Source organism: Podarcis liolepis (assembly GCF_965112155.1).
Source record: "Podarcis liolepis genome assembly, chromosome: 5".
Classification (NCBI taxonomy): domain Eukaryota; kingdom Metazoa; phylum Chordata; class Lepidosauria; order Squamata; family Lacertidae; genus Podarcis; species Podarcis liolepis.
In genome coordinates this window covers 3,868,069-3,882,712 of record NC_139556.1, presented here as the reverse complement: position 1 = coordinate 3,882,712, position 14,644 = coordinate 3,868,069, and the positions used below count along the sequence as shown (strand labels likewise).

General features: G+C 43.5%; 1 protein-coding gene and 1 long non-coding RNA gene across 7 annotated transcripts in view; one reads left to right on the top strand and one right to left on the bottom strand.

Annotated features, from left to right (window-relative positions):
• Nucleotides 1–14,644, top strand: part of PRR5 (proline rich 5) — a 64,090-nt gene that overhangs the window by 36,360 nt on the left and 13,086 nt on the right. For all 6 annotated transcript variants that reach the window (XM_083503497.1, XM_083503494.1, XM_083503498.1 and 3 more), the window contains 3 exons: nucleotides 9,377–9,457; nucleotides 11,991–12,039; nucleotides 13,550–13,607. In XM_083503497.1, coding sequence (XP_083359623.1) covers nucleotides 9,377–9,457; nucleotides 11,991–12,039; nucleotides 13,550–13,607 — 188 coding nt within the window. The remainder of the gene's footprint in view (nucleotides 1–9,376; nucleotides 9,458–11,990; nucleotides 12,040–13,549; nucleotides 13,608–14,644) is intronic.
• Nucleotides 1,838–14,644, bottom strand: part of LOC310707037 — a 38,372-nt gene continuing 25,565 nt past the window's right edge. The window contains exons 6-8 of the long non-coding RNA XR_014526284.1: nucleotides 12,170–14,100; nucleotides 3,756–3,875; nucleotides 1,838–2,780 (exon numbers count right to left, since the gene is read on the bottom strand). This is a non-coding gene — a long non-coding RNA (uncharacterized lncRNA). The remainder of the gene's footprint in view (nucleotides 2,781–3,755; nucleotides 3,876–12,169; nucleotides 14,101–14,644) is intronic.

The window sequence follows — 14,644 nt, the reverse complement described above, 5'->3', positions numbered from 1 at the left end:
TCAGATGTTACAGAGAAACAGTGTTGGGTATCATTGGTGTACTGATGCCACCTTGTGCCAGATCTCTTAGTGACCACTCCTAGCAGCTTCATGTAGTGTTCAGCAGCACTGGAGACGGCATAGCGCCTTGTAGTATCCCATAGCTCAAGACCCAGGGGACTGAGAAGCACTCAGCCAGTGCTGTAACCATCCTTGGAGATAAGATAGGAAGCTCTGTATAACAGCGCCACCCAAATCCCATCTTCCATAGACAACCTAGAAGGATATCATAATCGATTGTATCAAAAGCCAATGACAGATTTATTAAGAGTCACAGGGTCACATCTACACTATCCCTTCACTCCCCTTTAAGCCTGCAGCTGTGTCACCATGACCTTTTCAAGTACCTTGCCCAAAAGGGGGGGGGGATTTGTGACAGGGCAGAGGTTGTTAATACGCCTAGTCTTTAAGAGGGGGCGGTCCCCATAAGGAATAGGCTGAATACTACTTTCCTAGATTGATAATATTAGCAGCAAATCTGTTTTGGGATTGAACTTCAGTTTCTTAGCTCTCATCTAGCCTGTTACTAACTCTAGGCATCTGCACAGAGTATCCATGATTACATCTGGACCACATGTAAGAGAGAGAGAGAGAGAGGGAAAGAGATGGGTGTTATCTCCATAATGAAATCTACCTCCAGCTCCTCTGATGACTTCTTTCAGTGGTTTCATATAACTGATAGGTAACCTGGGGGGCAGTGCAGAAGTCTGTGGAGCACTGTAGCATAGCTGCCCCTGCCAAACTGCAGCCACCCAGCCCAATATTCTGCAAATGATCATCAGGTAGGAATAAGTGTAAAGCAGTGTACCCAAACCAGACAGGCATTTCTGAAAAATATTGTGGCTGGTTATATGCTGATGTGAGGTGTCAGGGAATGGACAATTGCCTTCTGTCACTCTCCTATTACAGTTTGACCAGTGGCGGACCAAAGCCACTTCAGTTCCCAATCTGCCTAGAAGAAGGCAGATAAAAATGGCTCCAGAAAATGAGCATCATTCAGGATACCTGGAGCCTCACATCTACACACTTTGAGCCAAGAAAAGGAGATTTGCAACTCAGTGATAGCTGGTGAAATCACCAGGATCCAGGAAGGTCTTCTTTAGAATCTGCCCACCTGTTTCTAGCCACTGTTAATACTTTTTTAAGAGTTTGCCGCCATCTAAGTCCTAGACATCAACCCAACCATTTCATTGTCCTAGCAGATCTGAGAATAAGAAGTGATTGTGTTGGTTGTCTGGTCATCTCTGGTTTCTGGAGGTCAACCAGGGCATCAGTTTGTGCACCAGCCAAATCAACTAGACACCCTTGCAGAGCTGTCTGGTCCTTCAGCCCTGCAGAGGTTAGCAAGGACTAGTGGCTCAAATCAATATACTTGCTCTGTTTTCCTTTACTCTGAGCCTCTCATTGGAGGGCCACTTTAAGGATGAGATGGAGCATAACAGGTCAGGGGTAGGCATAGACAACTAAAGGGGGCAAGAAAATAGCATTACTGATAGCGGACTTGATTTGGCCCTGGAGCTACTGCTTGCTGTTCCCTAGTCTGTGAATCCACCTTGACAAACTCCTTAATCACACACAAACACCACGGTAATGTCTTGTGACCTCAGTGGCCAGCCTTTCCTTATTTGGACTCGGGGTCTATTTTTTCTCTTGTCTTGTAGGTAAGCTGCTCTAATGCCCCGTGGCATATGGCACTACTTAGCTGTTTCGATTAGCCACCTGAAGTGACACTGACCTGTGAGATGCAAGACCTTTGCTCACTTAATTTGCATCCAGGCGAATATTGGGCATATATGATAGCCTGTTGTTGCAGCAAAAAATAGCATGCTGTTTGTTACAGAAAAAATGGCTTAAATTAATAAAATGTGTGTGCATATGAGTTTTGAGGAAGGGGAGAAACATACTTTGTTTTTACGCAGTGAATACCCAGGCCACAGCAAGCACCATCTTAGAAGAGACATTCTGTCTTGTACAGCAGAGAAGAGGCAATGCTACTCCTTAAAGTGCCTCTCAAAATCTGCTATAAAAAGTCATTTTGTAAAAAAAAAACCAAAAGCCAGATTGTCGCCTGATTAATCCAGGGGGCCTTTTAAAATGTTTAACTCAATATTGCAGACCTAATAAATATATTTATTATACAGACTAGATTATCTGTACATAAAATCCAGTTCAAAACTTGAGAGAGAGACTTTTCCTAACAAGCAGTAGAGTGGTTTCCTAGGAAATGTCCCAGTTTGTCAACTATTCATTTCGCCATCTCTATGCAGTAGTATTCCTAGAAGCCATAAGATAGTCTCTCTGGACAAACCGAGTTTCCAATTGAAAGCAAACTTTGATTTTAAAATAAATTAAACAATTGTCCAGTAGCACCTTAGAGACCAACTACATTTGTTCTGGGTATAAGCTTTTGTGTGCATGCATACTTCTTCAGATACCAACTTCAGATACTAACTTTTGATTTTAAAAGTTACTTGATAGAAAATACAAGCACACTAAAAGCTTTTCAGCAAGAAGACATCAATATGTCTGTCTTTCGGCCAGTCTTCTCAGAAAGTTACAGTGCATTATAGTCTATGGAATCCACTTTTTTCTTTTACTTGTCCTATCACCCTGTAGCCATTGGGTGGTCAGTTGTAAAATCACACAGGGCTCCTGCACCTGTATTGTTAAATGGAAGAGCAAATTTCAACGGCTTTTGGTGTCTTCTGATCAACTTCTGTCTTCTTTTGAATCCAGCCACCCTATGGGGAGAAAAGAACATAAGGATAAAATGGAGAGGAGCTGCAACTGCTTCAGTCAGTCAGACTTCTCTTGTTTATGGCCAATGGCTATTTCATTATAAATTGCAATACATCAACAAGATGATCCACTTAAAATATATCGATTTTCAGAACTGCAAATGACCCAAAATTGAAATTGAAAAGTTCCCCAAATCATGTAGAATTTTTAAAAAAATCCTGTTGACCGTCAATGGTGTTCTGCAAGTGCTTCATCTCTCCACTGCTTTTCAGTAATCTTTAAAAAAAGTTGCACTCTTGGCTGCAATTAAGGATGTGAGCTTGTGACTGAAAATTCCTGGTCCGTAGGCAGAGCCAAGGACAAGTTTTGGCAGATCAAGGACCAGAATGAGAATTTTTGGCAGACCTGGTTCAGAAATTGGGGGATTTTGATGCAAAGACCACTTGGAGGTTTGTTTGGTTTTTTACAGTGAAGTGGCATATAAATTTGATAAAATAAATGCATTAAATGCAGTGATGAAGAGCCTTCCACCCAGGCACTGATCAGGCTCACCGGGCAGTTTCCAACTCAGAGCCCTCACCTGACATCTTCCTTCACACTCTTGAGTTCTCCGAAGCTGTGGCTTGACTTCACACCACTTCTAGTTGTGACAAGATTGACATCAGGTGATTGGCAGCTGCTTTGGCACCTGTCCCTTCCCCAGGCCTGCCTAAGATTCACAACTGGTCTCAGCTTTTGGAATTCCTAGCATGCTTTCATTCTCTGCAGGGATTTCCCTTTGATTCCAAAGCTAATGTGAAACTGTCAGATCAAAGCAAGCCTTCTGTCTAGTTTCTGCTGTGCAAATTTATACTTTATAATTTCATGGCCTCTTCAGCTTTCCCATGAATCCTCAAAACAGCTTACATTGCCTGCTTCACAGCCTACACAAGCAAACCAACCTAACAGCAAACATAAGCATAAATTACATTACCTACCAGTTTCATTTAATCACTCAAAATTTGCATAGGATTAAAATAACTTCGATTCTTTACTTTCTTTGTGAAGTCTTTAGCTGCTCGTTGAAGTGGGGCAGGACTGGAATAAGCTCTAGAGTGCTGAAAACAGAACAGATAATAATAGCAAAAATGAATTCCAGGCTTTCTGATCTTTGGCCTAATTTCTAAGACCAAAAGGATAGGATATTTGTTTGTTTTCCTTTTTTGTGCGCCTTGAAAACAGTGGCTGCTTGTAGGATTAACTGGTAGTGTTGGAGGTTGGGGGAAAGGAAGAGACAATGATGTAGAAAGAAGGGGAATATAAACCTGAATAAAGTCAAGTGTCTTAAAATGGTGAAATTGATCAGCATATAGGCCAAAATCCGCCCTCGCTGCTGAACTGCTTGTGAAGAACAGGATCTGAGGGAAGGAGCTGCCACAGGTACCTGGTCTAACCACTCAGCCTCCTTGCCACTGAGACTCTTCAGTGATGCCTCAAACCTTCACCCACTTCCCCAAGTTCTCTATGCCAGAGTCCTGGATTTCCCTGTCACAAACAACACATTGCTCTTTCCCTGCTTCTGTTGTGAGTTGACTGGGACAAGGGCTTGTTGTTGGACGTTAGGAGAGCAGGATTATGGCTGGAACCTCTAACCTCTTCCCCCGGTCCCGGAAAACCAGTTTCCTCCCTTTCCGGAAAACAATAGACAGCAACGTACCAAGTACGACCATGTTACTTAGAGCATTTGTTTATATATGATATCCTGCATTTCATGGATTCTAAAGAAGTATATGAAATAATCTTGTAAAATCAGACCTTTGCTTAAAAGGTCTGCAAAGCCAGTTTTAAATGGATATTCCTTAACTGGGTACCTCGGTTTAAAAAGCTCCACTATCTTATGTATTCATGGGATCCAAACTCCAGGTCCTTATAGATAAAGACATCCTTAGTTTGGTTATTTCTTTACAGTTCAGGGAAACAGAATAATCCACTGTACAAGGTTAAAACAAATGAGAAGACAGCATAATAATAATAATAATAATAATAATAATAATAATAATAATAATAATAATTTATTATTTATACCCCAGCCACTCTGGGTGGCTTCCAACAAAGTACAGTGGTACCTCAGGTAAAGAACTTAATTAGTTCTGGAGGTCCGTTCTTAACCTGAAACTGTTCTTAACGTGAAGCACCACTTTAGCTAATGGGGCCTCCTGCTGCCGCTGCACAATTTCTGTTCTCGTCCTGAAGCAAAGTTCTTAATCCGAGGTACTATTTCTGGGTTAGCGGAGTCTGTAACCTGAAGCGTATGTAACCTGAGGTACCACTGTATTAAAATGCAGTGGTCTGTTAAACATTAAAAGCTTCCCTAAACAAAGAAACATACCATAGGAGCAAAGGACACGACCCATTCAAAAGAAACCAGGCCTGGATCAGCAGAAGTGAAATAAAATAGTTTTTCTGTCAGTTCTTTCCCTCAAAGCACAAGAAATCTATGCAACATTACTTTTATGTGAGATGTTCATCTTTTGTGTGTGCATATATTGCATAGAAAGGGAGTTCCCTCCATTCCTTCATACTTTAGTGTCCATAAGAATGGGGACTATGCAGATAGTAGCAGACTGAGTCCTACTTGATGAAAAACTGTAAGCAGAGACTGCAAGGAATCCTTGTCAACACCTCATGTCGTAGCTGCAGCCATTTTAAGTTTGTGCGGGCGTCAGAGCACCCCTAGCTTAGATCTTGGGTTGCAAGTCATTTACTGGGGTCCACGGCAGGAAAGATTTGCAAAGTATGTTAATCACAAGTCTTGTGCATATAAATGAGCTGGGGGGCTAATTTGCTGACTTCAGCATCTTCACATTACCATAATTAGTGTATAGTTTCTTGAGAAGATGTCAAGTGTTGCGCAGTATCTTACTCTTACGCAGTTCTGATCAATTATGAATAAGTGGCAGTTATTAAAGCTGAAGAATGCTATTACTTTGGGGAGTTCTTGTTCCCTTACTCTTTTTGCAAATTTGTCACCCTCACTTTTTGATAGCTCTGTGTGGCTAATGAGCGTTTCCACAGTCAGCTGGTTCAACTTGCCCAACATTGTCTGCAGGGAGGGAAGGGGGGTAGCCAGTACATGTGGGGAGAGTGGTCTCCCTGGGAGCAGAAATAAGGGTGGGGACAAAGCAGTTGAAACTGGGAGCCAGCAGCAACAGGGCGTAAGCATCATCATCATCATTATATTAACTGCCTCACTCTGCCTCATCACAGAGCCGGCCCTGCCTCTGAGGGTTGTGGGACTGAGAGAAGGGTCTCTCCCAAAGATCTCAGAACTCAGATAGGTTTGTATGAGGAAATGCCGTCTTTCAAAGACCCTGAACCCTGCTTGAGAGGGCAGGGAATGCTGATTTGCTACACCAGCTCACAAGCTTGCACAGTGGACATGCTTGGATTTGGACTGTTTCCATCACACAATGGTAGCAGGACTAGCTCAGGATCCAGCCAGGGCCGTAGCTAGGGGGTGGTGCGGTGGGCCCCCACCAGGGGCGCAGGCGAGGGGGTGGGCACAAAATCAGCTTAAAAATATGTCCAGCAGTTTGAGGCAGAGTTGTATAATCCCCATTTAGCAGAAAAACCTGTAGGTTCTGTAGATAGACGCAGACCTGCTTTAGGAGGAGTGGGGCAGGGATTTTCCATTCCCTTCTGCTCTGAAAACTAAAGCCAAGCTGGTAATTCAAGAAGGAAAGTTTGCTTGAGTGACACCCGTTGCTCACCATGCTGCCTTGGGATGGTACCCCAGCTCAGGTACTGCTCACAAACGAACCACACCTGTACTGTATGGTAGATGGCTTGGTTTTCATGAAGTGTGGTGGTAGGACAGGGATTTTGGTGACTGCGCCAGTTTGAGAAGAGTCTGCCTGCATGGCCCATGGTTCTTTTCTCTTCCAGAAGAGCTTTTCAGACTGCATGGGGATCGCTTCTGAAGATCCCTGAATTTTAGGGGCTGCTTCTTGAACGGGGACTTCAAAGCTGCACTCCTCTCGTGGAATTGGCTGTGAAGACCTTTGGATTGTGACCTGACCTGTCATTTAAGCAACACAACCTCCCAGCATTGTTATTTTGAGCTGGGTTATGTTCAGCAAGAAACACACAGAAGAGTTCCTTTTAAGTTGGAGAAGAAAGTCGATTTTACTTTAATGTTCTCCCACATTTTGTACTAGTTTTATGTGTGCAACAAATTTTTCGCTTGGGATGTGAAGTACTTTCAAAAATGCTAACCTCTACGCACAGTCTAACGTTACCTGCTAAATAGATCAGCTTTTGACTGGACTATGATTTAAACGAAATTCCCGCATTGCAGGGGGTTGGACTAGATGACCCTCAGGGGTCCCTTCCAACTCCACAATTCTATGATGCTGTGACTATTACATACCCAGAGCAGATTATATCCCTCCTTGGAAGGAGGACTTTGTTCTCCCAAAGCCAGTGAATCGAAAGTGTTTCACAGAGCAGGAATATGCAATGCAAAGCATCACAGATCAGAAAATTATAATCCTATAAGCTTCAGAAGCAGAATTCTGTTACCTAGGTTGTTATTTAAATCTGACAGACAGGATGAACAACAACAACAAAGAGAACTGTAGTCCTGTTGATTCATCCAAAGGAAAAGAATTGAACGAGTGCTTTGGACTTGAAGACCCAGTTTCAGATCCTGTCTTACTCATGAAGCTGATGAGGCGGCCTTGGGCAAGTTGAACTCTCTCAACCTAGACTAAAATGGCTTCTTTGCACAAAGGATGGAATGCAGTGGAGTAACTTATAATTAGTTGGCCTAATTGCGTACCCCAGATGTCCTACTATAATTTGTTGGTGGAAACAAACCCTTTTGTCTTCAAACAAATCTGAGCACCTCCATTAAAATTAACAAATGCTTGCAAGATGGTGGCAGAAAGTATATTTCATATTCTGAATGTATTTCATTTTCTCTCTGAACTGAATTGCGCCTGAGTTGTACTGCTGTCTGCAGAGACATCTAGCCTCAAATCTTTCAAATTGTCCATTGAGTGTATCTACATGCTGTCCCAAACCTGCTGACCAGTGTTTCCATTCTGTGTGTCTCTGAGAGAGGAGTTCAGACAAAGAGCTACTGAACCAGCTTTGAAACGCTTATCAGCTGAAAGAAGAATGGGGAGAGAAGAGAAAAACCAAGCAATATCTTCTATTTTTATCTGTTCATGCATTTCTGCATGGTTAGGTAGTGGCCTCATTGCCCTGGCCTGCCAGCTACGGTTTCCTGTAAATGGGATGATGAGGCCGGACTTGCTGCTCAGCAATGAGGCTCTACATGAAACTGGAAGCATGTTTTGGTGATGAGCTGCTGCGACCGCGGCAAAAGGTCATGCAAACACAGCAATTATTGAAGCAAAGAATCCCACCACTTTCCTCTACACACAGGAACTCTTTTTTGTCCTTTAAGGTGTGTGGCCTGATTGAAGTGCTGACTTTCTCTACTGTGCAAAATACGAATGGCAATACATAACAGACTAAATGCTCTGCAGTCTCTTTCCCCTTAAAGCATAGAATAGGAGAGGTGGTTGGCAATCCGTCCAGGGGTTCAGCCCAGCTTCCTCTCTCGCCCTTGATCCTGTATTCCCTCCAATGAATCTCAGATCCTTTCTCCTGTGCCAGCAGAAATTAAGGGAAAGACTTCTTTGGCACCTCTGCCAAAGAGCAGCTAGAGGCTTGAACATTATCATCATCATCTCACCTGCTGTCTCCCTGGGTCTGTCTGAGGCAAACAAGGGGAAAGCTCTGCCAAAAACTGCTTTCTGCTCATGATTGCATCTTTTATATATTTCATCAAATATTGCAGTATTACCATTAATAAAATATCACGTGTATCCTGCCCTTCCTCAAGCAAGCTCAATCTATATCTATCCTGTATTATGAAATGCAGCTTCAGTCTGAATGGAGAAGAAGAACAATAGCTCAACTGGTTAGAACGTGGTGCTGATAACACCCAAGATTGCAGGTTTGATCCAAGGTGGGTTGGACTAGAACAGGCACAGGCAAACTCAGCACTGAGATGTTTGGGGACTACAACTCCCACCATCCCTAACTAACAGGACCAGTGGTCGGGGATGATGGGAATTATAGTCTCAAAACATCTGGAGGGCTGAGTTTGCCTATGCCTAGACTAGAAGTTCCTCAGGGTCCCTTCCAACTCTCCAGTTATTCTATAATCTAGCTGGGTTTTAAGCTCGTAATGTGTACCCAGCCATAGTTGATGGTTATGTCTGTACAGAGGGATTTTCAAATCGTCACTCAGTTTTGTCATTGTTGGGCAGGGATTTGAACCCATGTTTTCCCTGATCTAGTCCAGTATTCCATCCATTACATGCTTTATCAAAAAGAACTAGAAGTTAGAACTTCTCCATCTTTTCCTCCAGCCTGATTTCCATCTGTTCTGTCTTCTTCACCATGCTACTTGCAGCAGGTTTGTGGGTTACCCCACACTTTCTGTGCTTTGGAAGTAATTGTTAGGAATGCCTAAAAACTAAAGGCTGTGAAATCTTAAGTTAAATGCTGTGCAGCTTGTCACAAATGTGCCTTTTTCTTGCAGTATCCATAACGGAGTCATAGCTGTGTTCCAGCGAAAAGGTCTTGCAGAACACGAGCTCTACAATCTGAATGAAGGAGTCAGGTGAGTCAGATCATCAGATTATACACCTGTCCCAAGACACAGTCATCACCACGGAGGGTCATTGTTTCATAAGTGATCTGTACCATTTTACTTTATTCCAACTATTGAGATAGTGGCACTGGTGTTAATGACAGTGTGCAGAGATGTGCACAAAGGCAAGCCCTCCTCAAGGAATTAACGTAGGTTCTGCAGTTGTTGTTGGCTTCCATCTTTCTTGAGAGACAATGGAGTGTGCCTCCAGGGGTGAAGCCAAACGGCTGTGTTAGCAGCACCAAAGTGACCTCCCTGGGGTGCAAGAGGGTAGTTACCGTATTTTTGCCCCTGAGAAGTTCATACAGTTGAAGAGAGGATGATGCAATGCTCTTTCTAGCTTCCTCCTTCACCTCACTGTGTTTGTCCCTTTTCATACTAGCCCTGCAACTTTTCAGAGGTGCCAGAAAATAGCAGGGCTAATCATCAACCCTCCTTTAGACAGCAGCAGCCAGTCCTGTTTCGCTGCCTGAGGCGAAATGACAAGGAGCTGGTGCCCCTTGGCTGAAGCCTCACTTACTGGGGTTGCAAGGTCTCGCTCCTTCTCCTGTCTGGGGCAGCAGGGGCAGGCAGGGCAAGGGTGCTGCCCCAAGGTATTCACCACCCAAAGCAGCTGCCTCAGGCTGCCTCATGGGTGGGCTGGCCGGCCCTAGCTGTAGGTAAAGGAGACATATTTACAGTAAAATCCATTATGTGGTTGCTATAAGCGATAATGCCTTTTATCCTTTTCTTGATGCCCACTGAGGCTAGAATTCTCTGCCCCTCCTCCTGGCAGGAAAGGTGTCTGTCGCTCCATGTCTCCTTCACCAGGTTTCTATATTTGCTCTATATTTTTCCTAGTCTGTTTTCTACTTATAAGCGAGGCTGGCAAAGAACTGAAGAACACTCTATTCATCCTCTACTGGGCCACTTTTAGGAGTTAAACAAATCTGGTATATTTTATTTTTTATTATTTGTAGTCTAGGGTTGACTTTGTATGGGTGGGGTAAAAGGATAGGAAGATAAGACCATGAAAAGCTTTCCATGGCTGGTAAAGCTGAAACAAGCCTGTCCTTTGAAGGTCTTTGCTGCATTTCCTAAGAGCTAGTTGGAATTGTTGTTCTTTCCTGTGCTATATTTTTTGGAGCAGACATATATTCCCCCTCCCCCTGCACTGATTATTTTGGTAAGAATTTTAAATATTTACTGTGTAAGAAGGACAGAATTTGATAACAAATACGCTTTTAACATTGTTGAATGAATGAGCTGATGCATAGGGAAAAGAGCTGTCAGAGTGGTGGAAGTCTAAGGCATAGAGGGTCACACTTGAGAGAGGGATCAGTTGTGTCAAAGGCAACAAAGGAAGCAGAGCAAGAGAGAGAAGAGACCTTTGGGCTTGCCAACAAGAAGATTGTCCGTGAACTTAGCAAGGACATTTTGGTGGAGTGCAAAGGGTGGAAGCTAGACTGTAGGGGGTGAGGAATGGAGCTAGAAGAGTAAGTCAAGTGGGAGTGAGAAGCCTGCTGAAAAATTGAGGAAGACAAGAAGAGAGAGGAAATTGTGATAAAGCAGGATATCAGTGACTCAAGCTTTGAGGTATTTTTAGCTGCTTCCAGATGCTGGTAACAGACAAAGCACATTGCAGAATTGCTTTGCTAACCTCTGCTGTGGCTGTTGCCCAATACAAAGGCAGCTCCTGCCTCTTTCAGGAAAGTTAGGCTCGGCTTACTTTTAAAGCCTCACATCACCTTGCCAACAAAGGTCCGTATAGTTAAAGCTATGGTTTTCCCAGTAGTGATGTATGGAAGTGAGAGCTGGACCATAAAGAAGGCTGATCGCCGAAGAATTGATGCTTTTGAATTATGGTGCTGGAGGAGACTCTTGAGAGTCCCATGGACTGCAAGAAGATCCAACCTATCCATTCTTAAGGAAATCAGCCCTGAGTGCTCACTGGAAGGACAGATTGTGAAGCTGAGGCTCCAATACTTTGGCCACCTCATGAGAAGAGAAGACTCCCTGGAAAAGACCCTGATGTTGGGAAAGATGGAGGGCACAAGGAGAAGGGGACGACAGAGGGCGAGATGGTTGGATAGTGTTCTTGAAGCTACCAGCATGAGTTTTACCAAACTGCGGGAGACAGTGGAAGACAGGAGTGCCTTGGCGTGCTCTGGTCCAGGGGGTCACGAAGAGTCGGACACGACTAAACAACAACAACAACACTGAGGGGCAAACTAGATGGGATGCAATCTTCAGGTTTTTGTTGTTTGTTTTTACTTCAGAATAAGCATTCCCATGTGGAATTGCTCATTTTGTCCAGTGCCACTATTTCAGTAAGTGTTATGTGGTTCAACTATGATCTAACAAGGTAGTGTGTCATTTTTGATAGACGAACACATTTACTCTTGCATGAACATTCACTGGCCATAAAGTATGGTGCATGTACAGCACAATGTGATGGTCACATGATTTTTTAGTATTATTATTATTATTATTATTATTATTATTATTATTCTCTTTGGAACAGGCAACTACTGAAAACTGAGTTGGGATCATTTTTTACTGAATATTTACAGGTTGGTACAGTTTGCTTTTTAGTCTTTTACTTTTCCCCCACGCTGTTCACTGAAGCAGTCTGCTGAACAAAACTATTGACAGCAGGCGCTTCTAACCTGAGTCAGTCCCATTGAACTAAATAGGACTTACGGAACAATTCCGATGGAGGTCAGGGAGCAGCAGAGCAGCAGATCCACCACCATAGCAGAGGTCCTGTCAGCTCATGTTGGCCAGGGCTGAAGGTGCAGGTAGGAGCTTTGTCACTCTTGGTGTACCAGCTCCAGTCTGGCACAGCTGAGGGGCCAGGACAGACATGCAGAAGATGCTGCTATAAATTAGTTCCATTTCATTTATTCAAGTCATGTATCTAAAATTTAGGGGGGTAATATTTGAAGGACGTTTTCAAAATTATGATATAAAGATGGCCAGCATAACATTGAAAGACTAACGGGGGGCACTTTTGTAGGGATCCTGGCTGAGGCCAGAAGAGTTTAACCTCCTCTCCCTACACACTGTGGCTGCAATGAAAACTAGGGGAGCCCCACACCTAAGGTTAAGGAATGTTTTGGACCCTGACATGGCTGCTAGCCATAGGGCTGGGTTCAACTAGCTAATCCCAATAGTAGAAGCTTGTGCAAGGACTTCCACGAGCTCAATGGGGCTTCAACTGATGGACCAATCTCCTTAGTGCTGTGGTGAATTCCTCCCATAAATTGTGGTTTGATGCTCAGTCAAAGAAAACAGGATTTATCCTTGGCTAACTCCTTCTCCTCACTTTCCCTGAGCTCTGTGTGGATTGTAGCTGAGACAGTTGCAGAGGAGTCCTCCCTTTCTTGCTGGCTATTAAATACCTAGCAGCAAGCTTCACGGATCTCATCCCCCTGCAACTTCCTCCTAAGACATCCGGAGCTTGCATGCTTGCGAGTTGCCTCCCTTTTGCCTTGGCAACTGTTTCTACAGCTCTGCAGCTGCTGGCTTCAGCAGACTCTGCCAAGGGAGCTGCGCCAGTGGCTGGTGGCATCTTCTGCTATTGCATCTCATAACTGCAAGAATATGTGGTTGTTTTTCTGCAAGCTCAAAAATTAGAAAGTGACCAAAAAAAATCATACAAGCGTGTGATTTCTAAGCCAGCCCAGTCATGTGAGTTAGCACAAGGTTTTTAAAACAATCCTACACTAAAGGTTCCCCAGTGAGTAATGTGAGGGGTTGAAAGGAAAGCAGGATCTGACCCAGGCTATGCAGTCCAGTAAAATCTACACTATATAATTCTAATTTCCTTGCATATTGTCTGTTTCCAGGTTTGATTTTCCTGCTTTCACAGCACCATAAATATTAAGATGGGGCATCCCATACATTGCAATTACTATTCACGTATCCCAGTAGAAGCTGTGAGCAATCCTCTTCTAATGAACTGCCATTTAAAAAAAACCCAAAATACCTTGTGGTTAAAATATGGAAGTAATAATCTATCAAAGATTCAAGGGTAGCAGCAAAACATAAATGGAAAGTTGTTTTATGTTGTATTTGCAGAACCAGCTGCTTACAAAAGGCATGGTGATCCTGAGGGACAAGATCCGGTTTTATGAAGGTAATTGAGGCATCAGTTGTGCCTGGGGAGCTTGATCCAAAAGCGCGTCCAAATCAAACCTCTTTCTTCAACTGGCTTCAGACCAGAACAACAGCCTGCTTCGGCACCAGTAGTCGTTTAATGTTCCTGCCTGCTGAACAAGGAAATGAAGTTGCTCTGGCACATCAGCTGAGGAAACGGCAGCCTCCCGTGTGGCTGTTTACCTTTTGCCTCAAATTATAAACCTCTTTATGATTAAATAGTCCTGTGAACATCAGTGAAAAACTGCAGAAGCCAATTCACTGAGAATGTTCCTTCCCTTAGACTCCACTTTTCTGTCAAAGAGCTCATAGCCATTTCCATGTGTCTCCCATCCTGGTTTGCTTAGCTTCTGCACTGGAACTCCATTCTGTGACTTAAGGCCATTCTCTGGGACTTTAAAGCGGGGTGGGGGCATGTCTCAGGGGTTGCACATATCTGGGGCTGCCAATAAATCTCCCCTCCCCTCACACACCTGCGAAAAAAGTAAGTTTGAATCTTATTAATTTAGGAGAGGGTGTTAATCAGCTGCCTTTCAGGGGCTTGGTTTTATTGCTTTTTAAAAAGGAGGGTACACACAAACAGTCGTTAATTCGTGCACACTTCGTTGAACTGGCACAAAATTATTTGAGCCTCACCAAATGGAGCTTGAACAAAATCTACCTGATTCAAGAGGCAGGGTTTGCTCTTATTAAGCCTGATTCACAGTTTGCACAGCAAATAAATCTCCCGTATCTCTGCATGAACTTTCATGTTTGAAGGAGATTCCCAGTGGTATGAACACAAGACTCTACAGTGAGTATGCCTTATCCATCTCGTGCATCCACGGTACCCATGAACTAAATGGTTGTGCCGCACAAAGCTCATCTGTGTGTTTAGCTGTTTGTCTTTCAAATGTATGCAAAGGGAAAATGGAAAAGAGCTCCCTCCTTTGCATGTATTTTAAAGAAACAAGAAGCTCAACGTATGCACAGTTCTGATGTGGCACATAATGCATATATTTGGTAGTTTGCTTTTCC